The sequence below is a fragment of the Sceloporus undulatus genome, chromosome 4 (assembly GCF_019175285.1).
Source record: "Sceloporus undulatus isolate JIND9_A2432 ecotype Alabama chromosome 4, SceUnd_v1.1, whole genome shotgun sequence".
In the NCBI taxonomy this organism is placed as follows: domain Eukaryota; kingdom Metazoa; phylum Chordata; class Lepidosauria; order Squamata; family Phrynosomatidae; genus Sceloporus; species Sceloporus undulatus.
Window position 1 is genome coordinate 75,393,883 of NC_056525.1, and position 27,265 is coordinate 75,421,147.

The following is a 27,265-nucleotide window of genomic DNA, read 5'->3' on the forward strand; positions in this document are numbered from 1 at the left end:
TGGCTACTATACTGTATATATATATATATATATATATATATGGCTACTATTATAATTACATATGTGTATATGTATATATATATATATATATATATATGGCTGATATTTTTACAATTATATACACTCATCCCTCCATATTTGCGGATTTGATTATTCACAATTTTGATTAATATGTTCTCTCTAGGAATATCTGGGTCCTCCAGTGCAACTCTATGGTCAACTTTAACTAAACGTTGCACTGAAAGACCTAGAGGTTCATAGAGAGAATACTGTACTTTGTAGCTCCTCCAGTGCAGCTCTATAGTCAGTGTCTGTCAGACGTTGACCACAGAGTTGGTCTGGAGGACCTAGAGGTGTCCTCTCAGGTAAAAACATGGTGTTTTTGTTATTTGCGGTTTGTCCATATTCATATGGAGGGACAAGTGTGTGTGTGTGTGTGTGTGTGTGTGTATATATATATTGCTTGACTCCAGCTCCCAGTATACCACCCAGTATGGCCAATGTTGAAGATTGTGATCCAGCAACATTTGGGAGGCAGCATGTGTTCTGTGACCCTACGTAGTGAGTTTGATCCTGGAAGAAGAGTAAGGACTTTAACTAAAACTCTCACAGACTGTGCCATAGCTTTGAAGGTACGTAGAGACCTGTGTAGCTTTAAAAAATTGCACGTTGCTTACAGACTGTAGTGTAGTTCCTTTAATGTTAAACTGTACCAAATGAGAGTAGGCCACATGTAAGCATTCCTACAACTGCTTAGCTGCACTGGCCTCCCTCTGACAGAAAGAGAATTCTGCAGAAAGACTAGAAATCCAGACGGCTAGAGTCTTGACTCAAAAGGAAGAGTGCTTTATTCCCTTCCCATCTTGAGGATAAAGGCAATGGCTGGGTATAAAAACCTGCACTGAGATTCTTTTGGTGTCAGGCCCAGAGGGAAGACTGAGGCAGCCGCTGAAGTCTCCTGAATGCAAAGCGTCTTCTCTACCTTGGGGGCTAGCTGTGCGTCTCCTTCCATTGGAGGAAGGGATGTTTGAGAACTTCATTTGTTTTCATCTTGTTTTCTGCATCCCTTTGTCACCTCTGTGCAATCAAACTGTCCTCTTGTAGCATCTATGGCTTTGTTTCACTTTAGCACATCAAGTCTGGCTTAGTCAGGATGTTAGTAAATTAAGCCATGAGCTCAGCAAGTTCTTATCTGGGCTTGTCATCTGCAGATTTGAGCACTTGCAGATAGCCCTACCCCATTCACCCCAATGCTGGCGTGTGCATGTGGTCATGCACACAGCACGCCGCCATTCAAACCAATGGGGTTTGAGGTCCCATGGTTTTTGGCAAACATGGACATATCCAGAACAGAACGTGGAGGAATGGAGGGGAGCAAATGTAGCAGCATCTTTAAGACTAACTGTTTTTTTTTTATTTTACGATATAAACCCACTTCTTCAGATGCAGTCCAGATGATATCCAGGCCTGAGGATATAAAGCATATTTATATAGTTGTGAGAGAGGGGTGAAATGTAATAGGATCCAGAAAGATACAAATCATGACCCTTGCCCTAAATTTTCAAAGGACTGAGTAAGGTGATTCAGATCTTTACAGTGGTCAGTTAGCGTTGATGTGTCAGAGCAATAAATCTGCTTTCCTTTGAAATGCACACAGATCAATTACACTAGAGTCTGCTGTAATGGTTGCTGTCAGAAACCGCAGCTTAAAGGATTTTACAACTTAGTGCCACATTTACACTGCTATTTTCTCAGCAGATGGAAGCTCCTATCCTTTCTGCAGATAGTACAATAGATTTATGTTTCCAGAAGGGGGCACAACTGCAGCATGTTTTAAATACAATTATTAAAGTAACAAAAATAGTTTTAACAATGATTAAAGAAACATAGCATTTGTTATGAACAACATGCAGATACAAGCTCCATACCTTTAATTTAATAAACTAGCAGTGCAGTCTTATACATTCCCGGAATATCACTAGTGTCTCAGCAATTGTTTTAGCTGAGATTCACTGATCTGCCAAAATAAAATCATGAACACACTCAGCAGTTTCAGGGGCTGGCACTGTTGAAGGCCTCCTGGATCTTGCTGCATCTTCAGTGTCAAATCTCCACTTTCAATACCATCACTATCGCAAAGGAAAATTAGGCCTGTTAACACATGGAATGCGGAAAAGAGTTGGCACAACACTTCTTCACACTCTTGTATGACTGGCATTTGTCACTCAATATTTGCATCATACAGTCAAGGATTTCCTTTGGAGTTTTCTTCTGCTTAGGAAAAGGAACTTCATGATGGTCCAGAGTTCAGCACTTGAAAATTCAACACATTTTATTGCCATGGTTATATTGACGATCTGAAAAGCTACAATCCTACAAATTGGCAGTTTACAGTTCAAAATAACAATCTTTCAAGGTAGCGTGACAAAATTACGCCCAGATTTTGGGAAGTGGGTCAGGCCAAGACCTTTTCACCACCTGCTTGTCACATAGGCAGCTTCTGGAGAACACATTTACCTCACAATGAACAGTATTTAAATATATATAATGGTTTTCCAGTGACATCATCCACTTAATATTTCCCCCTTGAATGTGGGTGGAGTGCTCACTCCTCTGCCTGAGAAGCTCTGCTTTCAAGTCTGCAGAGACAATTTCATAGTTTATTTTTATTGGGATCTACATAGAACAACAACAACAACAAACTATCTTGCTGCATGAGAGAGTAGTTCATGCAGCCTTCCCTTAATACCTTCCCTTCTCTCCCCCTGCCCCAATGGAAAGAACAAAAGCTACATTTCACAGGACTAGTATCTAGACCACACCAGGTAAGTATCAGGTGACGAAACTGCTCCAATTTAGGTCCCTTAAACATATATTCAGTATATCACAGAATCCAACTCTGTGATGATGAACAGTACAATGAATAAAATATTTAGATCCAGGAGCAGTCTACAGTCAGCCCTCCATATACATGGATTCCAAGGGATGTTCTCTATATAAACTCCAAAAAGCAAACCTTATTTTTGCCACTTTATATAAGGGACACCTTATTACTATGCCATTGTATTTAATGGAACTTGAGCCTCCATGGATTTTGGTATCCATGAGGGTTTCTGAAACCAAACCCAGTGGATACCAAGGGCCCACTGAATTCTGTTATTGGGGACCAATTTGTGTTCTTCAGACAGGGATGAACAAATATATTTTGTGATACAACTGGCCTTGTGCCCTTGGCATGCTCCATCATAAAACATCCACCATCAAGTGATAAGAGGGCTTCAGTGAGAGGCTGTTGGCTGGGATGTGGCGTGTGACACAATATGATTAACAAGTTGAGTATTTCTCCTATGTTTTAGAATAGTTTTAGCATTTGTCAGAAAACTTGATAGCTCATCTTGATTTGGCATTGTCACCAGGGGCCACAGTTAACTGCTTTAAGGATCAGGTTGAGTCCTTGACATGCTCATTGACAAACTGCTGAATTAGTCCTTAAAAGTAGGAATAACGGTTAACTTTACAGACTCCTGCTGCAGAATTGTTATATTATTTGCATCTGTCACAATTGTCTATTTTGCTTAATGGCTTGGTAAGTGAATTTAAGAAAGGAATAGTTTCCAGCCTCACCTCCCCACTGTCTTGGGGGATTCTCCCTTCTTCTACAAGAGTTCCCCCTCCCTTTCCCTCAGTTTTCAAATGAATCCTTCAACACTCTGGAGAACCTTCTAATGGAGCATAGGAGCTTATCAGACAAGGGAAATTGGAAGTATAAGCCAATGGCAATCCGAATACAATCATGGGGTTTAACGTTATTGCGTGATAGACTACCACACGCAATTTCGGGCAATAGCAAGCTATTTTCGGGCAATGGGAAGTCAGTTCGAACGCAATTTGAATTCACGTAAATTCGCTGAACTAGCAAATTCACGTGAATGCATTCTGGCCCCACTTTCTTTTCATCCGAAATTAAGAGAAATTCCTCCCGTGTGATAAACTCCATAGATGGATACAAAGGAGAAGAGTGGATGTGAATTTTCCCATCTTTCAGTTACAGTCTTACAATATAAGCCCAGTATCTATCCTCATGGAAGCCCATCTCTACAGTAGAGATTTTCAGTGTACAGAGAAATGGTGGGCAAAGCATAACTCTCTTGATGTTGGATTGGAACTCCTATCCACTCCAGCCTCCATAGCCTATAATGAAGAATGTTGAGAGTTGACATCTTCTGGTACAGAAGATCAGTAGACTGGAGGATAAATAGGTTGATAATTATGTTGAGCAAATATTTTTCATGGTGTTTGACCTTTTAAATACAGTATTTGGTTTAGAGAAATGCTGTGTTTCAGCCCGAGACTGACTATAGTCTGGTGAAGCAACTTGTTTGTATGAGCAAACATTTCAAATGCTGTCAGATCTTGGTGCTACGTGGTGTTAGTATGTCTCATTTCTCTCTTGGGAACAATCATCGTGTTTAAAAAGAAAAAAAAACTTTAATGAGAGAATTAAAAGAAGAGCTTGTGTTGTGAATTCATCACAGCTGTGTGAGGGAGAGGAGAACCAAATTTTTAATTTGCCAAGGGTTCACTGCATTTCCATTCCAAAAGCAGAACTAAAACATAATTTGGAGACAGAAATGGGACTCAGAATTAAAGGGGTGTAGTCTTATATTGCAACAGCTGCAGAGGGGCTTGAAAGAGCAGAGAAAGAGGGAATTGTATGAATACATTGTCCCTCTTTCCTTCTTATTTATTTATTTATTCTTATTTATTTATTTATTTAATGTATTTTATATGTATTATCCTACTAGAGAGGCCACTTCCCCACCACCACTCCCTTTGTGTCGTGTCTTTTTAGATTGTAAGCCTGAGGGCAGGGAACCATCCAATTAAAAAGATTGTACAGCGCTGTGTAAATTTACAGCACTTTATAAATAAAGGTTTAATAATAATAATAATAATAATAATAATAATAATTGCTTGTAAGGGTTTCCATTTGTGGGAACCATACTCCCAATTTCATTCCAAAACCTACACTGTTCCAGTGAGCAATACCATTAGTAGGAATAGGACTAACCAAAATACCACAAAAGAATGAGAAAATGTTTGATTCCTCCAGAACTCTATCAACATTTATTTTCTTCACAAAAAGAGCTTTTGTCTTTTATATCTCAGGTGCTTTCATTATTGATCACCATATATCCATAAGTCCAGGAGATGGTTGTAACATACAAGAGTGTGTGGATTGCTTTCAGTCCCAAGGAGAATTACAGGTTATCTCCAGACCACCCAATAGTTCAACCAAAAATCTGTGCATTCAGTTTCACATTTTGCAATGCTCTGCAACAGTTATTTCTACTCCTGCATCCAGTCATGCTCTAAATATTTCAGGGTTTTGACCCTGGTCTGTTGTGGCTTGTAACAGATTTCAGTACTACCCCAATTTGTATATTTCTTTTTTTACTACTCTTTTCTCACACTGGAAGTATGGTTAAGGTGTGGTTCCTGCCATCTCCTTGAACTCAACACTTCCTCCACTATCCATGTTCCCTGTCCTGCACATTTTTTTTTTTTAAAAAGGACACTGCAGAGGTGATAAAATGCTATCGTGCCATAGCGCTATAGCTGGAACAGGAGGGAGAAATAACCATCTTTTCATGAATGCCTCACACTGCAAGGCAGTGGAAATATTTGACGAAGTAACTGGAACTCTGATGAGGGGAGAAATGTAAATATAATGTCAGGCTTTGAAAAACTTTTTTTATAAACAAAATGTTAAACTGGAGTGAAAGGTATCCCCTGAAACCTATTCACATGTGTTTTGTATTTGTTTTGCCAGAAAAAGGGCAACCAGAGGAATCTGATGGGCCATGTATGTGGTGTACTTTGCCTATCCATGATGTACAGTACTGTTTATTGAGCATTTCTCACCTCTTTGTGGACACTGGAAGGTCCCACTTTAGACAATTTTCAGCACACATCCAGCAGCTCTGTATTCTCCTTGGTATCCTATAACTTAGAATTTTCCATGTCCCAAAAAGGAAAATTTCTAACAATATTTTCCATGAATAATAATTAAATAAAATGCTAGAATCCCTTCTTCCTTCACATCAAGGCTGGAAATCATGCAGCCCTTCAGATGAAGTTGAGCTGCAACTCCCAGCCTAACTTTATGATATCTAGCACTGCTGGCAGCTGCAGCCCAGTGTCTGGAGGGCCACATGATTCTCACTCTGCTTTATAGGAGTTTATCACACGGGAGGAATTTCTCTTAATTTCCAGTGAAAAGAAAGTGGGGCCAGAACGCATTCACGTGAATTCACTAGTTCAGCAAATTTACGTGAATTCAAATTGCATTCAAACTGACTTCCCATTGCCCGAAAATAGCTTTCCATTGCCCGAAATTGCGTGTGATCACCTCTCACACAATAATGTTAAACCCCAAGATTGCGGTTGGATTGCCATTGGATTATACTTCCAATTTCCCTTGTCTGATAACATCCATAGTCTTTTGGAAGAACACTTACCTAAATTTTATGACTCATTACATACTTCGCCAAGTAAATTGGAAGTTGTGTTTCTCTAAAGAAACATTGCTTTCCTATCTTACTCTTTTTTTCTTCCTCTGATATTTTATGGAACTTGATGTTCATATTAAGTGTTCTCTTAAAAAGTGAGGGAATCTAGCATTTCTAGAAATGCCATTTATTTTTTCTTTCTTGCATTCCATGTGTTAACAGGCCTAATTTCATTTTGCGATAGTGATGGTATTGAAATATAACCTATACTGGCAAGATTTTTAAGATTTGGCAATTTAGCTTAAACTTCTCCCATGTTTCTAAGACCTCCTTCCCCACCCAAAACCTAAGCAGCTTGATTACACACACACACACACACACACACACACACACACACATATATATGCATTGTTGATTTCCTTATATTTACTGGATTTTCTATGCACAGGTAATGCATTTTTCCCTTCCACAACCATGAGAGGTGCCAATAACACTTTCAAGCCTTGTGGATATTTGTTGATGTGTTGATGGCAGTATGCCTTCAAGTCATTTCTGATTTATGGTGATTCTAAGAGGACAAGTGACTTGAAAGCACATCAAGAGACACAAAGAATGTATCTGTTCATAGGATTATCTTGCCTCGATTTCTGCAGAGAGGGGTTGCCATTGCACATGCTTAACAGTGCTCAGTGGTTTTCTGTGGTCAAGCGGGGATTAGAACCCTGGTCTCCAGAGTCGTAGTCCAATGCTCAAACCGCTACACCATGCTGGCTGTGCTGCTGATATACTCTCCCTCATACTTTACACTATCTCCATTCATTTTTAAAAGCCCTTTTTACAGCCTCTTTGACAACTCTTCAGTTATTGAATGGCCCTGCTGCCAGAGGACTGATGACTTTTTGTAACCTTTTTCTTTTGGAATCTTGGAAGTAGCAGCATCTTGAAACACAGGAAGACCAGGAACCATATAAGTTTGTGGATCTTGTTGTTTTTCAGATATTACAAACAAAAAACCTTTGATGAAGTAATTATATATTATTTTTGATCATCTCTCACGCAATAACGTGAAACCCCATGATTGCGTTCGGACTGACTTCCCATTGCCTGAAATTGCGTGTGGTGGTCTATCATGCAATAATGTTAAACCCCATTTGCATTCAGATTGCCTTTGGATTATACTTCCAATTTCCGTTATCTGATAAACTCCCAAATTTACTTGAGTACAATGTATGTCCCTTGAGAACATAAAAAGATTCATGCTGGATCACATCAAAGACCCATCTAGTGCAACATTCTGATCTCACAGTAGCCCTTTGAATGCCAAAATGCAAACCAAAAAAAAAAACAGGACCTAAAGGCCCATAATGTCCTCTGCTCATGGGTCCCAGCAACTGGTTGTGACAAAGCATTACTGTTTTCTTATACTTACATTTCTAAGTTTAGACAGGCTTTTACAGCCTTCGCTTCAACAATTCCCTCAGCTCTGATGACGGGTTTTATTTTTAATTACGATTTTGAGGTAATTCACTACACCTAGGATTCCCGTTTATTTATTTGTGGAGCCCCAGAAATTGAGGGATTTGCCTCATTATTTGTTCTTCTTGCTCACTTACCACTGGTGCCTCGGGTTATGAAATTAATTCGTTCCGCATTCCTTTCGTAACCCGCAAATATTCGTCAACCCGAGAAAAGGCTTTCCTTAGCACGAAAGCCTATACGCACTTTGCAGCATTGAATTTCGCGCCCGAAATGAATTTCGTAACCCGAAAAATGTTTCATAACCCGAAACAGTTTTTGCCAATCCAACCTTTTTCGTATCCCGGAAATTCGTAACCGATCATTCGTTTACCCGAGGCACCAGTGATATACTGGTCCAAAGAACAAATTTTAGGATCCTTCTGTCCCAATTTACAGTCTAATACCATTTCTGGAAAAGATTTTTTAATCTCTTGTCTGATATTGATTCTAAGGATAAGGTTTCGCTGTTTGCTTCAGCAGCAAACAAAATTTCGGGCAAGGGTAATAGCAGACATTCGCAGTTGATTGTCTCGGGATGACCTTATCTAACTTTGAAGCTGTTTGTTTTTTTAATGTTTTAATGATATTGAAGGTGGATGATCTTACCATCTTGAAGTGGTTTTTTTCCCCCCCTTTTAAACGTTGTTTTTATTTCTGATTGGAAGTATCTATATGTATTAATCTGGATGCTTATTGATGGAAATTTATAATCTGATGTTGTTATTGTTTTTATTTTATCATGCGAATGGCCTTTGGCTCCTACGCTCATAAAGATTGATTTGATGATTAGATCGGAGGTAATTATTGCAGTGATAACTAGGAGCCATTGTTAGCCCCATCCTCCTTTCAAGGTTCACACTCATGTGGAGCGCTGATTCAGGTTTTTTTCTAAGTGAAGTTCCATTTAGGAATGTAACTGCCTCATATTTGACTGGAACTGAAAAACCATCTAGAACTCTGTACACTGTGATTCTTACATCTGAAGACCTTCTCACAATTATTGGCCACATTCAGATCTTACAGAAACTCCCCCATATCCTTTTTGTATTACAATTACCATCTTCTGATACCTACCATCTTCATTATTTACTATTTTGATATTCCACATGAAAAACTTTCCCCTGTCTGAGACGCCCAGTGCTAAAAATCTTCCATTGTACATGTGTGCTTGACTCCCTCTTCTACTCATAATGCTGTCCATTGCTGAGCATTTGGGATAAAGGAAGCTGCCACAAACAAAAGCAAATCATTCACTCAATATTGTCTATATGAGAGGAAGTGTTCTCCAAGGCTTCAAACAAGCATCTTTCCCAGTCCTATGTGGGGTTCCATGGACTGAATCTGCAAATTTGCATATGTTCTACCACTAAACAAAGTTTTAATTTTAATTTGCATCTAGCCCTATCAAGGTTTGTGGCCCTTGATCTCTAAGTAGAAGAGGTTATAACACAATTTGTTTTATAGGAGATATGAAAAATTACAGTTGATTTCCTAGGCTATGAATAATTTCAGATTAAAATGTAATTGTAGCAATGTCTCTTACAGCAGCAATACACTGCAAGTGATTCTAATGTAGCCATCTGGCACTGTGGTGGCAGCCATGAACCCATGCACATGCATACCTAACAAGACTTATGCCAGTGTCTGTAAGATTTGTGTTCCAATGCCCAGTCTGAATTTCTGCCGAGGCCCTTAGCTTACAAGATTCCAAAGATTGGTATAAGTAGTGATTATTGTCCCCTTCATTATTAAATAACAGCATGACGCAAGGCGCAGTAAGTCTGTAAGCTGACTGAAGCACCATGAACACAGAAAATTCACAGGAAGAAGGCAGTTTAAAGTATGAAGTTTCTTCCTCTATTTTTGCTATATCACTTTGAGAGGGAAAAATGCGACCAAGCGTGGTCAAGGATCTGGACCAACTATGGCCATAGTTTCATTAAATGACTTGAAGGGAGTGGGAATAAAAAGTTTTTTGATAATGCTGCAAAGAACCCAGCAAATACTTTGTGAGGGAAAATGTCATAAAATCTCCCAAATAAAAATTGGTTTGTATAGGAGCAGATGTGTATTTTAAAAAGCTGACTTTAACAGATTAAGCAGTTCAGTTCTATCATGTAACAGTTATTCATGACAACAATTTATCCCACCTTGTTGTTGTTAAACAGGTACTAAAAATAAACAACCAGTCTGGTGCAGAGTTGTGCCAGACAGGAGGTGCCTAATGTATTGGTTATTACCCATAGTCCTAAATGGTTTGGTCTAGAGTGCCTAAGTTTTCTCTCATATTTTTTTCTTAAGGAGAGGGCCCTTCTCAGTTTCCTAAAATAGGCTTATAGTAGATTGCTTGAGACCCCTAAAAGGACCATTTCTGTGGCTATACCCCAGCTGAATGAGAGACCACCAACAACAATACCATGTGTTGTAGGCTATATTTCAGAGGAAGATTCTGACAACATCACCTGAGTATTCCTTGCCTAAGAAAAACCCCATGAAATTCATGGAATCACCAATAATTTGTCAGGTGGCTTTAGTTTGTTTAGTTCCTCTTTCTGTTTAACTTCTCACACTTACTGTTGTTCAGGCAGACTTTTCATTAGCCTTGGCAATTTTAATGTGATTCAACCATTAAAATTATCTGCAATAATATCTGTTTTCTGGAATTTAATTACATAGTTATTTTAAATGTTTGTGATTGCTTTTCCATGTTTTTGGGGTTGTCAGCCATATGTATAGATATATGTGTGTATGAGTGCATAATTATTTAGTGGAAAGGGCCCAAGTTTCATATATCTTGATAGCCTTTTTAAAAAAATGATGCTCACCCCTCCCACCAAAACTTGACATTCACTATATATCTGTGGCTTCTTCTTTCATCTCCTCAGCTGCTTGGTTTTCTCCATCTCAAGGTGACATTGTTCTTCATCAATTCTGGTGGCACTGCTATTACTGGAGGACCTCTCCTTCATGAGGGTAATCACCTTGTCATCCATTTCATCCATCTGCAGGCAGAGGCAGTTGGAGTTGCTAACTTTGAGTGAACTGCCCCCACATGGTCTCACACATGTCAGTCCCCTTGGCATACATCTAGATGTCGAGAGGAAAAAGCTGGTCATTTTACAACATCCATCCCTGAGGCCTATTGTTGCCACGTAGTTGATGATGATACCATAGCAATAGCATTTACGCTGTATACCACTTATCAGTGAACTCAGCACTCTCTAACAGTTTACAATCTGTAGCCAATTGCCCCCAACAAGCTGGGTAAACATTTTACTGACTACAAAAGGATGGGAGGCTGAGTCAACCTTGGAACCTTGGGAACGAACTCACAACCTTGTGGCTACAGTACTGGCATTTTAAACCACTGCATCACCAGGGCTCCTGGAGCAACCAGGCTCCTTATGATCCAGGCACTAGATTTGGTTTGGCAGGATAAAGGTACCAGTTCTAGGCTGGAAACGGCTATTGATATATAACACCACCATTCCCCATAGTTTTTCAGCACATTTGCACACACCAGACAGAAAATTGCTGTAGCTTACCAAAGAGCTAAAATTATGGGTGTGGAGAAAGGAACCAGAAACAAACCCTCTGGGTATCATCCAGTTCTATTCCTTTGTATTTTTAACCACATTTGTTTTTAAGCTGTGTCTTTGCTTCCATGGGAATGCTCTTATACCAGGTAAACTATATACCAGGCATTTTCTGTTCCTAAATTTGACTAGTGCTAGATAATAGGACTGAGAAGACAGGCAGTGGTGCCATGATGGCAGTTCTTTGGGGCAGAAAAATTTAGGACCCATTCTGGAATAAGCAAGAGGGCTCCTAATCAGTCCTGGCTGGCTTGCCACAACACGAAATAACTGAGGTAATACACATTGCCAAGCTACAAGTTGACTCATAGTTTTGCTCCTGTATGGGGGAAAAAGTCCATCTTGGACATCAAACAGCCCAGGGAGGCAAACCCATGGCAAAATTGCTCCCACTGCCACGCATTCATAATAAAAACAAAACTTTACCTCTCACAAACGTAACAAACATTTTTTTTGGGGGGGGGGGTAGAGGTGCAGCTCTCCAAGGTCCCATGGAGAGCTACTTTATCCTTTGCCCCAAGTCCTGGCAGTTGCTCACTCTGCTTTATGCTAACAGTTGCTTTAGTTTTTTTTAAATGCAATAAAATCTATATTATTCATTTTATGTTTATATTTATACCCTTCTCTGTATCAAAGATCTCATAGCAGCCTACAAAACCCCTCTTATGACCTCCCCTAATGACTTACATTTAATGTTGAATTGCATAGGGGATAAGATGTATCCCTGCAGCAGCTCATGGCTTAATCGCCATAGGGTTAAACAGGAATCCCTCAATGCTACTCTCTGAAACCAGCCCTCCAGGCAGGAGCAGAACTGCTGTAGAACAGCCTCCTGCTCTCATCCCACAGAGCCAGTCCAGTAAGATACCATGATCAATGGTGTAAAAAGCCGCTGAAAGATCCAGGGAGATCAACAGGACAGCACTTCCCCTATCTTTCCCCCAGAGTAGGTCATCAATCAGGGAAACCAAAGCTGTTTTGGTGCCATACCCTGGCCTGCAACCAGACTGAAATAGTTCCAGATAATCTGTTTCCTCCAAGAATGCATGGAGTTGCTTAGCCATCACATGCTCAAGCAACTTGCTCCAAAAGGGATATTTACAATTGGGCAGTAGTTGTCATATTCCTTGGGTCCATGGGGGTCCTTTTCAAGAGAGGACACAACTGCCTGCTTCAAGGCAACAGGCACCCCTTTTCCAACATAACAAGGCATTTACCATCACTAGATCCACCCAGTCAGTCCATCCCTGCTAAACTTATCAGGCAAGAACAGCAAGGGTCAAGCTTTCATGTGGTGGGCTGAACTGCTTTAAGCATCTTGTCCACATAATCAGAACTCAGTAACTGAAACTGATCCCATGAACAGTGACCAGAAGGTGCACTGGACACCTTCCTACATTCTGTAACAAGTATGGTGACAAGTTCAGAGTGAATGCAAGCAACATTTTTCTTGAAATACCTGGAAATCTTTTCATAACAGGTGGCTGTGGGTTGCATACCTGACCTCTCGGAGCCTGTACCAAAAAGATTCCTCATCATTTGAAATAATCCTACTGTGTGGGAGGCTGAGGTTGTAATCCTAGTGATATAATATGATTTGCACTGGTGCTATTACTACTGCTGCTCCAGAGAAATATACAAGACCTATTAAAAGTTACTAGAATTTTGGAGTAGTTCAGGTGGTTAAGTGTCTTCTCCTGAACGAAGGAATATTAAATGTTAGATTAGAGCACTGGTGATGGATGTAAAACTAAATGTTGTCTTGGAGTTGCTTTACACAGGAGCTTCGTCTACAGGTCACGGGCAATTTGTGATACACTACCTGTCTGAAAGAGATGCACTCATTCTTACAGTGGTTTTCTCCTTTTTCATCAATCTCCCAGTCTGTTAACCAGTTATTGACACAGGTGAGATCATTCTTACAAGCTTCATACCTACAAAATAAAGAAAGAGACAAATTGCAAAAGATTGCCTTGCTTTGCATTCGTGATGTCCCCCTTGATAGAACACAGAGGAAGGCATATAGGCTTGCTGATAATGATTTCTTCCATTCAGTTAATTCTCTGTGTGTGCATGTGTAAGTAACTGGAATACTGGTAAGCTGTATGGCATATAGCAACAACACACAGTCACTTCCCACCTGTCAATGATTTCAGTCAGTCAACATCTTCTACTTAATGAATGCTTAAAGAATAACATATTTCTACCAACTAGGCTTTAAAGTAGGAAATCTGGTAGGCAAAAACATACCTAGGAGTATACTGAACAGAATGAAGCACAGGGTTGCTGAGACCATTAGGTACTTAGTATATCATTAATCTGCAAACACATCAGATGGAGGGAAACTAGGTCAATATATATGAGTCTTTAGCTCTGCAGCATTTGTTTGTATCTAGCACATGCATAAAAGTGGAATAAAATGATCATAAATCTTAATCCCATGGTTTGTACAGGTAATTGTTTTTTCAGAAGTAATTTTACTGTATGATGGCTAGATTGCATGCATAGTAATGAACAAATACATATGAATCTGAGTCAGCCTTACTACAACAGAATACTCTTTTTAACCTTTCTTTTTTTAAAAAAATCTTGACTGTTGCAACCTCACCACCCTTTTAACATTCTGGCCTAGTTTTTGTTGCTAGCACATCAGGAACAAAAGTCCACTTTTTATCTCAGTATATGAACCATGCCTTATATCACTGGGATTCACAGGAAAGTTAGTTAATTAGTAAGATCAAAGTTTTGAAATTAATAGAGCTCAAAAAGGTTAATGGCAAATTTCGTTTAGGAAACCCACAGACCCATTTAAAATGCAAGTATTACCTTGTGTGTGTGTGTGTGTGCGCCTTCACATTGTTTGTTAGTTTATGGCAACCCTATGAATTTCATAGGGTTACCTTAGATAATATCATTTTCAAACTTAAATGATAGTTTAAAATGTTCTTTAAAAAAATAAAAAAAACTACAAAAGTGCTGTAGAGGCACCTCTGCAGTTCATGATTTCTGCTTGATCATTAAAAATGATAGCAGCATATGAACCCCAAGACAGAAAGCTTGCTAGAGAAGTATCTCATGATACTTTCAGCAGCTTCTAGCAGTAAAAGCAGATGGTTTCCTAAATATTAGTTACTAAGCCTCTTAAAATTACTTCTTATTTATTTCTGATATACTTTTCATACTGTAAATGACACAGCTTATTTTTATTTCTAAAGGAAAGTTAAACATCTGCCAAGATTAACCTTGCATTCTGGGTTATTGATATAAATTAGATCTCAGCACAGTATCTCAGTCTTTCCTGACAAGATCCTCTCCAGATGTTGGCTGGGAATGTTGAATACTGTAGTCCAGCATTCCAGCTGTACTCCAGCATTGTGCAGAGGAAGGCTGAAACATCTCTGCAAGAATTCAGGATAGTAGTGGATTCTCTGTGGAAATATCCACACACTAAAGTTTGCTGATCAACTTAAGAGTGATCCTAATTACAGGGTGTGTGAAAATCCATGTAAGAAACAATATACTTATAGTGGAGTGGACTTTTGTCTGAAACCAGGCTTTCTACTACTGACTTCCAAGTTGCAATCTGAGCATGGACACTGTAGCTTTAAAGCTAAAATGGAAGAGGATGATGAAGCAGTAGTGTCTCTTAGGCCCAATACAGACAGGCGCTTTGTGGCGTGGCAGCGGTGATTCTAGGGTTAGGGAACGCACACCAACTGCAGGTCCTTAACCCTAGAATGTCAGGGTGATGCCTTCATGGCGGCCTCCCATCCATACGGGGGCCGCCATGATGCTGCTGCCGCCGCAGCATGCCCACAGTGATGCAGCCCTTATGACGTTGCAGGAAGGAACTGCATTTGCAGCTCCTTCTTAAGAGCGGATCATTCCCACGGCAACCACACGGGCATGGGAACAGTCCTGAGGGCTTGGATGTCCGGGAGCATGAAGCCCCAAGGATTCCCCTTTTCCAGGCCACGGAGAAGCGGCATTTTGCTAGATTTGGGCCGCAGGGCTGCCAGTGAGGCTGCCCTGGCCCCAATCCAGCGTGAAAAGGGGCGGCTGCAGGTGGCCCCTTTGGGACTTGCCTGTACAGCCCCTTACTTATTAATTCCTTTATCTCATTGCCTAGCATCTCCCTTTCCTGCAGCCTTGGATGATGAGTCCTAGGGGACTATCACATGAGGGGAAATCAGGGGATTAAAAAGGCATTTTCCCAGGAAAGTTGCGTGATCTTGGTGAAGATTTTCACAAACATCACAATCTGAGAGGATTTATCCCAGGAAGAACCAGGAATACTCCAGCAACAAACTATGCATGGGGAAATTCCGTGAATGGTTTATTGCTGGAGCATTCCTGGTTCTTCCTTGGATAAGTTCTCTCAAATCGCTACGTCATCTGAAAATCTTTCTCGCGATCGCACAGCTTTCCAGGGAAAGTGCCTTTTTAATCCCCTGATTTTCCCTGTGTGATAGTCTCCCTGTTGAATGCAGCAAGTGGGGGATAGAGTGAATGGAAAGACTAGCAAAACAGTGGGCATACTATTTTTACAGTCTCTGAGCTACAGCCCAGTAATAAATGTCAGTTTTGGTGAATTGTATTGTACAAAGCTACATGGTTCAAGCAACAATTATATAACTGCTGTTCAGACTGATGTTCTTGGTTAAAAAATAAAGGAAACCACAGACCAAGATGTTGAAGGCTGAAGGAAGGAAGAAAGCAGCAAGGGTAATCAGGAGAAGGGACCAATTGCCTACTCTTGTGCAGCCTTTAAAAAGGAGCATTATGAGAAACGAGGACATTTGTACTTCAGGGGAAAAAGAAGCGCAAAAGAGGAATGCACCTCCCTTTTCTCTAGAACTTCACATGGGAAGAATCTGTACACAGCCTCCTTCCTCATCTACAGCCCCTTCCTTTTCTCCAGAAAACAGGCTTTCCAGTGTAGTTGTTGTGCATATTGCCTTAATTATGGTATAGGAGCTAGATATGAAAGTAACAGAAAAATCATAGACAAAAGTCAGAAACAAGAAACAACTCTCTCTCTCTCTCGTTCTCTCTCTCTTACACACAAACACACATAGAGAGGAAGAACACTTGAGAGGTCAGAGAACAGACACAGAAGAACAAGAGAGTACAGTGAGAGAAAGGAGAAAGCATTCAATTTATTTGCATATAGTGGGAGAAATACGCTATTCCTCCAAAGCGCTGAGCAGGAAACCCACAACCTGTGCCAAGGACCCTGTTATCTCAAGAGTTCTTGGTAGGGGACAGAGTGGGGCTTCCCTTCCTCACAAGTGGTTTTTCTAGCAGTGCCACCTCTCCCCTATCCCACCATGAGAATTCAGTTAATTTATTTTGATGGGAGGAAGTATAGGAAGCAGCAGGAGCTGATGACTGCAGCAGCAGGCATAGTGACACCTGAAGATATTCTGTTGGGAATACCACCACTATTACAATAAAAGGGAAAGGTCCACCTGCTAGAAATCTTAGACCAGCCAGTCCAGTCAAAGTTTGTGGTCTAGCTTTTACTGAATCTGGTAACCCATTTCCAGTTTGGTAACACTACTGCTATTGTGCATGTTAAACTCAAACACATATCTAGCTGATTTCAGTACTGCCATCTAAGAGTGTACACGTTTTACTATGTACTCAAATTTTCAACCTATATTATCCTTTCCTCAGTTTTTCATTTCAACCATCCGTTTGGGAAAAGGTGGGGAACAAATAAAGTTGAGAGCAAGCATGGTGTAGTGGTTTGAGTGTTGGACTACAATTCTGGAGACCAGGGTTCAGATCCCTGCTTTGCCATGTAAGTCCACTGAGTGACCGTGAGCAAATCACACTCTCTCAGTCTCAGAGGAAGGCAAAGGCAAACTCCTTCTGAACAAATCTTGCCAAGAAAACCCAGTAGGTTCACCTTAGAGTCACCGTAAATCTAAAATGATTTGAAGGCACGCACACATGCACACAGACATACACACAGCATTAATTAGCATCCTTGACCATGAGAATCCACAGCCTACAAGCAAAGAGCTCTTTAGAGTACACTCTGAACCCTTCCTCCCTCTCCTTTCCTGCTCTTCTGTCTTGTCCCCAGAATTAGGAACTTCCTTCAAGCAACCATAATCAGTTTCAGGATTTGTCCTCCATTTTAAAAAGGCACTTAAGAAAACCACAGCTTTAAAGTACAGCTTTAAAGTACATGGAGATTCACAAATACATCTGGAGAAAAAAATATATGGCGCTGAGTGTCAGAGAATCTGAATAATAATAATAATAATAATAATAATAATAATAAAGTAATGCACTGACTTCTTTGCTTCACCAAAGATCTGTTTTCATTTAAAACAAATCCTTATGTCAGATCAAAGAATTATTAAATGTGGCAAGTTCACAATTTCCTCTGTAATTGCCCAAGGACACTTTGGCAGATGGGTTGAAAAGTGAAGCTGCCTCTAGGGCTCTCCAAAGTCCATAGGCATGCTGAAAGATGAGCTTTAGCAGCAGGCAATCCTGAGCCAACAGGAAGTTTGATGTGAGTTTCTTTAATTATCTAAAGTCCAGCCCTTACTTCCCCCCAAAAAATGATTGCAAAAATTATCCTTTACAAAGATCTTTCTAGGAGTTTTTAAAGCAAAGATATCTGTAGGATGAGAGGAAAGTAATCAATATCCTTAGGAGCCAGGTCACATATTATATAAATTCTAGCATGTATAATAAGCAGCCATTAAGCTTCTGCCTAAGGACACAGGACACATAGAAACAAAGTTCTGAGCAGATAGATTTCTAATGGGAGGAGGTTTACATCACATGGTTGGAATTGGGGTCAACAACTGGATGCCCTAAGCCAAATCATGAGGAAAACTATCCTAACCTCTGATTTAGAACCTGTTTATAATGGCTGTTGGTGTCCTGGGCACCTTTCACACTACACAATTATAGCAATGATTCCATTTCAGTTGCCATGACAATATTCAATGGAATAATGGGATTTGCAGTTTAGGGAGGAGTGCTTAGAAGTCTCAGCTAGAGAGCTCCACTGCCTCACCAAACTACAAACATAAGATTTCACAGGATGCAGCCATGCAGTTAAAATAGAATCATAGTGCTACAGCTGTCTAGTATTAAAGGGACCCTGCTATCATCTTTCATCTGACTATAGACATGCAGGTGAGCATGCAACTCCTGTTGTAGCTTTGCCCAGTTGGATAGGCATGCAGTAGACAAGGGCAAAGTGGAAAAATTAGTCCTATTTATTTTGACAACTCTAAACTCCAATTCTTTGAGGGTCTTACCTATGAATAAAAGAGTGCATTTGATTGCAGATAGAGGTTTCCATTGGAAAATAGCAACTTGAATGTACATGTCTCACAATTTGTTTTATGAAAATTACTAGTACAAAACACACAACCTACCAGTTATCACAGAAGTGCTGGCATATGGGAACAGAATCAATAGCAGCTTCATATTGTTGGTGTGCCCAGAGAGCTGCATGTGGTGAACACCTATAAAAGCACTCTATCTTCTTCATATAATTCTCACACCTATTATTATGTGAGAAAAAGGAATGTTATTCTGTGAAAAACTGTTATCATTGCATGTGCCTGCCTCTGTATTATATTATCTCTTTCCATTTTCTAGCTTCTTAGGATGCAGCTCTTTAGACAGAATATCAAGTAGAAACCAGAATTCTGTCATTCGTGATGACCTCTTCCCACAAACTATGCTCAATCCTCACTGGACTACATAAAGGTAATATTATTTGACAACATTCCATAAGCAGGGTGCCATAACTGAAACATCCCATCCTCTCTCTATTAAGACAGATAGCACTTGATGAAGATACCTGGAGCAGAAATATTTTTCAAGACTGTTATTGGCCAAAGTCTAAACACAAATTCACTGATCAAACATGGGACCACATTGTAACATGTAGCTTTGATTCAGTAATTCTCCAGCCAAGTAACTCTGAAGTTATGCTATCCTATTAAAATCAATAAAAGTCCTTTGCTAGTACTCTCTGATTCAGGTAACTACACTCTGTAAAGGAAAATAGCTTTTATCAGAACTAAAAGTTTTTAATTCTGCAGTGAGTTTCTATTTTTTAACAAACAAGCTCCATTTATATACCGCTTCATACCGCCTAAGCAGCATCTAAGCGGTTTACAACTGTAAGCTAATTGCCCCCAACAATCTTTGTACTTATTTTAGCGACCTCAGAAGGATGCAAGCCTGAGTCGAGCTTGAGTCCTTTTGCTGGTCTTGAACTCGCAACCTTGTGGTTTTGAGTGAGTGGCTGCAGTACAGGCATTTAACCACTGTGCCACCAGGGCTCTTTTTTAATTATTATTTTCAAAATATGCAAAATATGTTTTGATCCTGCAAATAGCCTTTTCCTCTGTTGCATGCTAACAATTTATATTAAAATGTCAATGATAGGTAAATATTGAGTATAGAGTGAGGCTGATTCTGTGAGGGCCTAATGAGATAAGATTACCAGCTTCACTTCTGCCGTACTGCCTATGATTCAACAAATATACAGCATTCAGAAATGAATTCAACTGACTGCATGTCTGAATGCTGCTCTTAGAAGAATATGAGCCATGGTGGGAGGAAAAGGTAGCAACTTTATTCTATACTTTTGTCTGCAACACATCCCAAAGTTAGTTTTAAAAAATAAAATAAAATAGAATGTTTCTGGAAAAACATATACAAGTTACTTACGATTTACTGAGATTTCCACATCTGTTCCAGTAGGTGGTGTTTACTTTAATTACTGGAGAATGAGCTAATTCTTCTGTAATGTCTGCATGACAACAAGACGCTGTGGGGAATTAAAAACAAAAAGCTTAAAATCAAGGCTTACTGTTTAACATTATTACAATTTTGAAGCCTCATCAGTTCTGTAAGTGCCCACAATAGGCAATTGGTTAAAAATGGAAAGTCAGTCCTTACAAGTTTTCTTGATTGTGTAAAATAAAGAACAGGGAAACAAAGGATCTCAGAAGTACTGTACATACATTGTTTGTGATATATTTCATTCATACTTTGATACTGAAAATAATTTTATTAAATTAAATTATTCACACTTTATAGAGCAAGATATTAAAACTGCAATCTTCTGCACACTTACTCGTGAATAAATCTCATTGATCTTAGTGAGATTAATTCCCATAGCTGCCTTCCATGAAGAATGCAATATTTTATGTTTAAATGGTTGATGAAGTATTGAAACAAGTTATAAACCAGAGAAGTTATCACATTGACAACAATAGCAGTTCTTACATATTTGTATCATAGCCTTCATCTTTTGTATAAACTGAACATATAGTGTATAGTGATCTTTTGGCCATGATGTGCAGATACCTGTTGCAATGTACTGTATCACCATTTCCATCAATACTATTATACATTCCATTAAGGAGTTCCATTGACTGTTTTACAATCAACACATAGTTGTGTAAAACCCAAGGCAAGTACAGCTTCAGAGTATTACACATTATTAAACCATAATTTCTGGTGCAAGTGAAAGAATTTGCATGTCATTTGAAATACCTGTTTGTAAAGATCAAATCAAAGCAGATGGCGCTCTGCAGCTGACTTTAAAAAGGGAAAGATATCTAGAACTGGCTGTTATATAAACAAATTAGAATATAAAACTCAACTGCAATAATTCCTTTAGAACATCCCATTAATGAGGGTGGCAGCTCAGGCAGCAAAGCCATGTAAAGTCTAACTATTAAAGCAGTTTTGCAAATGTTCTCCCACAAATTTTCAACTCTTACATTTGGCATATAGGGTACATTCCTGTAAGTTATACTCTTGGGTAGGTTTGTGCTTATGACCAGCTCCTCCCAGGCATTTTTGTTTCTTTCCACTTATAGTTACTGTTAAGATAGCAAAGAATAGAAGCACCCAAAACTTCAACATCTTCTTATTCCTCTTGTTTTTGTAATGTCCCTGTAAGAGAAACATATATTGCAGAGTCAGACAGCTGTCTTCAGGATCAAGCCAGTCCCTGCACCAGAAGATAAATGGACATACATCAGACATTAGGAATGGGAATACACAAAAACCGGTGGCAGAGCATTTCAATCTCCCTGGGCATTCCATCTCAGACCTCAGAACAGCTGTCCTTGAACAAAAGAACTACAAAGGTAGTTTGGAAAGGGAAACAGCAGAATTGGAATTGATCCATAAACTACAGTCCCTCACTCATGAAATGAACAGGGACAATGGCTTCCTGGCTCACTAAACACATTTCAACACTATCTGATCCCATCCTCATGGGGGGCATCCAGCATTCATCTTTTATCCCCACCTACATGCTAATTTCCAAGGCCAAACTGGTTTTGACCTCAGTTCTATACCCAGTGGCTATGTTTTGTTCACAAACGGCCATTGTTAAAACTGGATTTTCACTTCACCAAAATCATCTGAGGAAGTAGACTGAAGTCTAAGAAAGCTCATGCTGCCAACTTCTTTTTTTCACTTAGTCTCAAAGGTGCTACAAGATCTCTCTACATACTAATTCTACAAACTAACATGGCTTTGAATTCAGGATCAGAAGCAAGTTTAATGACAAATGTCAGATATAAATTATATTAAAACATAGCACATTATAATCCAAATACAAGAAAAAATATTTCCTTTGCCCTCTTCACTATATGCTTAAGAGAGAAAGAATTAATATACAAGATGGCTACATTATTATCACTGGGTAATTAGAAGAAAATCAGCTAGCTAGCATAATTAACTCATTTCTTTTTTGCCACCCTAGAGGAACCATGAAATGGTGAAGGAAGCCAGGAAGATTCATCCTAGCCTGTATGCCTAACACTCTGATTGTGCAGGCACACTTAATGTAGGAGCCCAGTTTCAGAATTAGATCCTGGATTTGTGCACTGCCTCTGGCAAGATTTTGGATTTGATCATCTCAGGCGGTATGGTATAGATAGGACAGGCAGCCAGGCTTCTAATTTAAATTTGCTCTCTGTTCTAGGACACAACACCAGGAAGGCTTCAGCTAATAAAAGGTGAGCACTATGCAAAGTTTTTAGGGGAGAGATGAGATATTGAGAGTAGCAGCATCACCAGCTGTGACTTGCACCCCATTTAGTTGTGTCACAGATGATACTTTTTCCATAGTGCAATTGAAAATCTGTAGCAAAGATTGGGTGTTGTAGGCACCAATCTACTGCCTGTGACTATTTAGCTTTGAGTACACAGCCACATAAATCCCTGCCCCACATCTGTCACAGTTTCATCTTTGCTAGAAATTACTTCTATAGACTATAGTCTATAGTCTATGAATATCACATTGCATAAAAACGCACCACAAAAATCCTACTGCCTAAAAATGCACTATCATTTCATGGATTTCTGCCCATGTGCTGTCTTGTCTAGTAATCTTGGAGCACATACATCAGCTGCCTTTCCTCCCCCCCCCCTTTTTTTTTTCCTTTCTAAGGGATCAGTTATCACTAGACTCCTCACACATGTATGGGGATCTCCTTGGCACCAAGTGTCTCCATTTTATTCTGACTTGCAGGGAAACAAAATACTAAGTCCCAGCTAATAATATTTTAAGAGGAAGGCAAAGCCAGCTTGTCAGTGTGTGAATAGATTTAACCCCCCGCAATGCAGCTTGCAATGGCTGATGAACGATAAGCAATTAACCAGATTTTATATAATACTGAGTTGATGGAATACTGTATCACATTTGATGCACTCCATTTTATACAACATTGGGGCAAAACAAAAATGACATTAAATGTGTTTTTCCCCATTTAACAATAGAAGGATAAAAAACAATGTACGTTCCCTTAAATGGGGAGTTTCTGTCCTCAAGGTGAACATCATTCCAAAGAATAAGTAGTAAGATTTGTACAAGCAAGGATGCAGGAACAAGGTTCGTTTATACCAAGGGTCGGGAACCCCCGGCCCGTGGGCCGGATGCGGCCCGCGGAGGCGGCAGGACCAGCCCCAGCCCGGTCCTGCCACCGCCGCTGCCTCCACCTCCTCCTCCCCTGGGCCGCGCGACCGCGCTGCCCTCCTCCTCCTCCACTGCGCAGAGGAGGAAGAGGAGGGCCGCACGGCCTGGGGCAGAGGAGGCAAAGGGGGAAGCCCCACGCTGTCCTCCCCACCTCCCTGTGCGGCCCTGCGCTGCCCACCTCATTCTTTTCCCCCCTCTGCCCTCCTTCCACCCCTGCCCCCCAGGCCCGCCCGCGGCTCATGGAGGAGGGGGGAGCAGAAGAAGGAGGAGTGAGGAGAGAGGAAGAGGAGGAGGGGGGGAGGCGGACGAGAAGGAAGTGAGAAGAGGAGAATGAGGAGGAAGGGAGCGGAGGAGGAGGAGAAGGAGGAGGGGGGGGAGGAGAAGGAGGAGGAAGGGGAGCAGACGGAGGAGGTGGTGAGTGGCCAGAGGCCTCAAGGTTTTTTTAAATTTTATTTTGTGTGCTTTAAGTGCTAACAAGTCTCCCTTGCTTTGACAATGCTAGTGTGGTGATGATGATGATGATATGAGTCAGCTTGAGAGGCATGCGGGCACTGTTTCTTAAGCCGAGAGAGTGTCACCTTCCAAAGTGTGTTTAGGGTGCTTTTAATGCTAACAAGTCTCCCTTGTTTTGACAGTTACAGTGTGATGATGATGATGATATGAGTCAGCTTGAGAGGCATGCAGGCACTCTTTCTGAAGCCAAGAGAGTGTGACTTTCCAAAGTGCCTTTTCTGTGTGTTTTTGGTTCTTTAATGGTGATATTGATATCAGAAAACCTCTGAGGCAAGGCCAATGTAAATTGCTGTAATTTTTACAAACTCATGAGCAGTGAAGAAAAACCAAAGTCCCTTGACCAAATACACACTTCTGAGAAGTACACTTGGTGCAAGAACTGTGAAACCACCTTGACATGTTCAATATTTTTATTATTATTATAATATGCATAGCCATGTGAACCCATGTTCGGTGTGAAACCCAAAGAGTTTGGTTATGCAATAAGCCTCTGAAATATGCAAGAGGCCATCTTAAGTAAAGCCATATTCAATGCCCAAATGTGCTGTTTGGAAAGGGGGGTGGCCAGAAAGGGAAGTACATTTCTGCCATCTGTCTAGGAATAATGCCCAAATGTCCTCCATTTTGATCATGCCTAAGAAACATGCATTTATATTAACATTTTAAAAAAATCATCAGTTTTTTTGCATGTCCTCCATTTTTTTAAAAAATGTGTCCTACATTTGAAAATGTCCTATATTATTTAATTATTTATTTTTTGACTTCACCTCCCTCCCTCCCCGGTTGTCTGGGGGACACCAACCTGGCCCCCGGCTCAAAAAGGTTGCCTACCCCTGGTCTATACCATATATCCCTCCCTCTAACTTTTTTGGTTGTAAATAAAGTAAGACAAATCAAGATAATTTAAAGTGATTGCTTACCCCTTTGCTGAATTCCTCTTTCTCTTTGAGACAGGTTGGAAACCAAAAGGCTGCTATCCTTTCTTTCCTCTGTCTCTCTCTATATTGTCTGTCATCACGAGCTCACAGTTTGTCTGTGAAGAAAAGTTCCCTGACCTTTTGCAAAGCTAACAGACTTATCTTAGGGTCAGTGCCAATAGGGAGGTTGACTAACCTTCCTTGCTGGATTTTGGAACGGTCTACAATCTAGTTCAGCATCCTGTCTCTAGCAATCGCCAGTCAGAAGTCTCTAGAACAGGCCTGAAAAGTTGTCTTCTCCTTCATTCAAAACACAGCTTTGTAGAGAAGAAAATACAAGGGTGTATGGAAGCCAGACCATTTTGCCACATATTAATCTTAGCAGCTAAGAGAAGAGCCCTCATGGCAGTGTCCAGAAACTATGGGATTTTCTTCCTTCAAGATTACTTTCTTCCAACTGGTTGTTTGACCTGTCCAGGTCAATGGGCTATGACCAGAGCTGTGTAAGTTTAAAATGGGAAATATTATTTATTTATTATTTATTTATGGTATTTATACCCCACCCTTCACTGGGCCCTTGCTATCCTATGGGGGTTATTCCAGCCCCCATGGATAACAAAACCCGTGGATGCTCAAGTCTTATTAAATACAATGGCATAATAAAATGATGTTGCATATATAAAATGGAAAAATTAAGATTTGCTTTTTAGTATATAGTTAGGGTTGCCATAATTCTGGACCTCCAAACTGGGACAAATGTAGGACAAAAGTAGGACAAATTTTCAAATGTAGGGCACATTTTTAAAAATGGAGGACGCGCAAAAAATTGATGATTTTTTTTAAAATTTTAATATAAATGCATGTTTCTTAGGCATGATCAAAATGGAGGACATTTGGGCATTGTTCCTAGACAGATGGCAGAAATGTACTTCCCTTTCTGGCTAACCTCCCCCCCCATTCCAAACAGCATATTTGGGCATTGAAGAAGAGGAAGAGTGGAAAAGGCAGAGGAGGAGGAAGAGGAGAAGAAGAAGAGGAGGAGGAAGAAGGGGAGGAAGAGGAGGAGGAGAAGAAGAGATGGAGAAGAGGAGGAAAAGGAGGAAGAGGAAGAAGGGAAGGAAGAAAGGGAGGAGGAGAAGAAGAGATGGAGAAGAAGAGGAGGAGAAAGAAGATGAAGAAGAGGAGGAAAGGGAGGAAGAAGGAAGAGGAAGAAGAGGAGAAGAAGAGATGGAGAAGAAGAGGAGGAGGAGAAAGATGAAGAAGAGGAGGAGGAGGAGGAGGAGGAGGAGAGGAGGAAGAAGAAGAGGAGGAAAAAGATGAAGAAGAAGGGGAGGAAGAGGAGAAAGAAGAAGAAGAGGAGGAGGAAGAAGGGGAGGAAGAAAAGGAGGCAGAAGAAGAGGAGGAGGAGAAAGAGGAAAGGCTCTTTCCCCTGCCTGGCTGCCTCCGTCGCCAACGGAGGAAGCCAGGCAAGGGAATGGGGCCTCGCTGAAGCCAAGCCCCTGCCTGGCTGCCTCTGTCGCCGTTTTGCCCCCCCCCCTGGGATCCCCCCCCCCCAGAGACGAAGGCAGCCAGGCAGAGGTTTGGGGCTTGGCTTCAGCCGTCCTCTAAGCCCCAGCCAAGCCTGGAGGACTCCGCGATCGCGGAGGAGCCCCCTGGGCATGGCTGGGGCTTGGAAGACAGACGTCCTCCAAGCCCCAGCCAAGCCTGGAGGACTCACTGGGGTGGGAGTCCTGGGGGCGGGGCCAAACCGGGATGGGACCGTGCGGACCCGCCCCAAATTGGGAAAGTCCCGCCCCCAGGCGGGATATGGGAAGCCTATATATAGTCAAGCCATGAATGGTTGAATCCATAGATAAAACACACACACACACATTTTCAAGCTGCAGTTGAATAAGTAGGTAAAAAAATCTGTAGATAGGGAGGGACGATTGTACTTTATCGACTACGCTTGTCCCTCAATATTTGTTAGGGTTAGAGACACAAGACCCCCGTGAATATGGAAAAACAGCAAATAACAAAAGCACCATGTTTTTACCTTAGAGGACACATCTTTAGGAATCTCTAGGCCCTCCAGTGCAACTCTGTGGTTAACGTCCGACAGATACTGACCATAGAACTGCACTGGAGGAGCTACAAATGCTTAGTAGAGTATTCTCTCTAGGAATCTCTAGATCTTTTAATGCAACTTTTAGCTAAAGTTGACCATAGAGTTGCACT

General features: G+C 40.7%; 1 protein-coding gene across 1 annotated transcript; it reads right to left on the minus strand.

The window, feature by feature from the left end:
• Positions 1-10,689: 10,689 nt before the first annotated feature.
• Positions 10,690-25,206, minus strand: LOC121928327 (riboflavin-binding protein-like). Its single transcript, XM_042462858.1, is given in 8 exon segments — positions 10,690-10,915; positions 10,918-11,077; positions 11,079-11,117; positions 13,449-13,560; positions 19,039-19,167; positions 20,348-20,447; positions 21,409-21,583; positions 25,052-25,206. Coding segments are annotated over 7 exon segments (720 nt in total). The 5' UTR covers positions 21,554-21,583; positions 25,052-25,206; the 3' UTR covers positions 10,690-10,880.
• Positions 25,207-27,265: the final 2,059 nt, after the last annotated feature.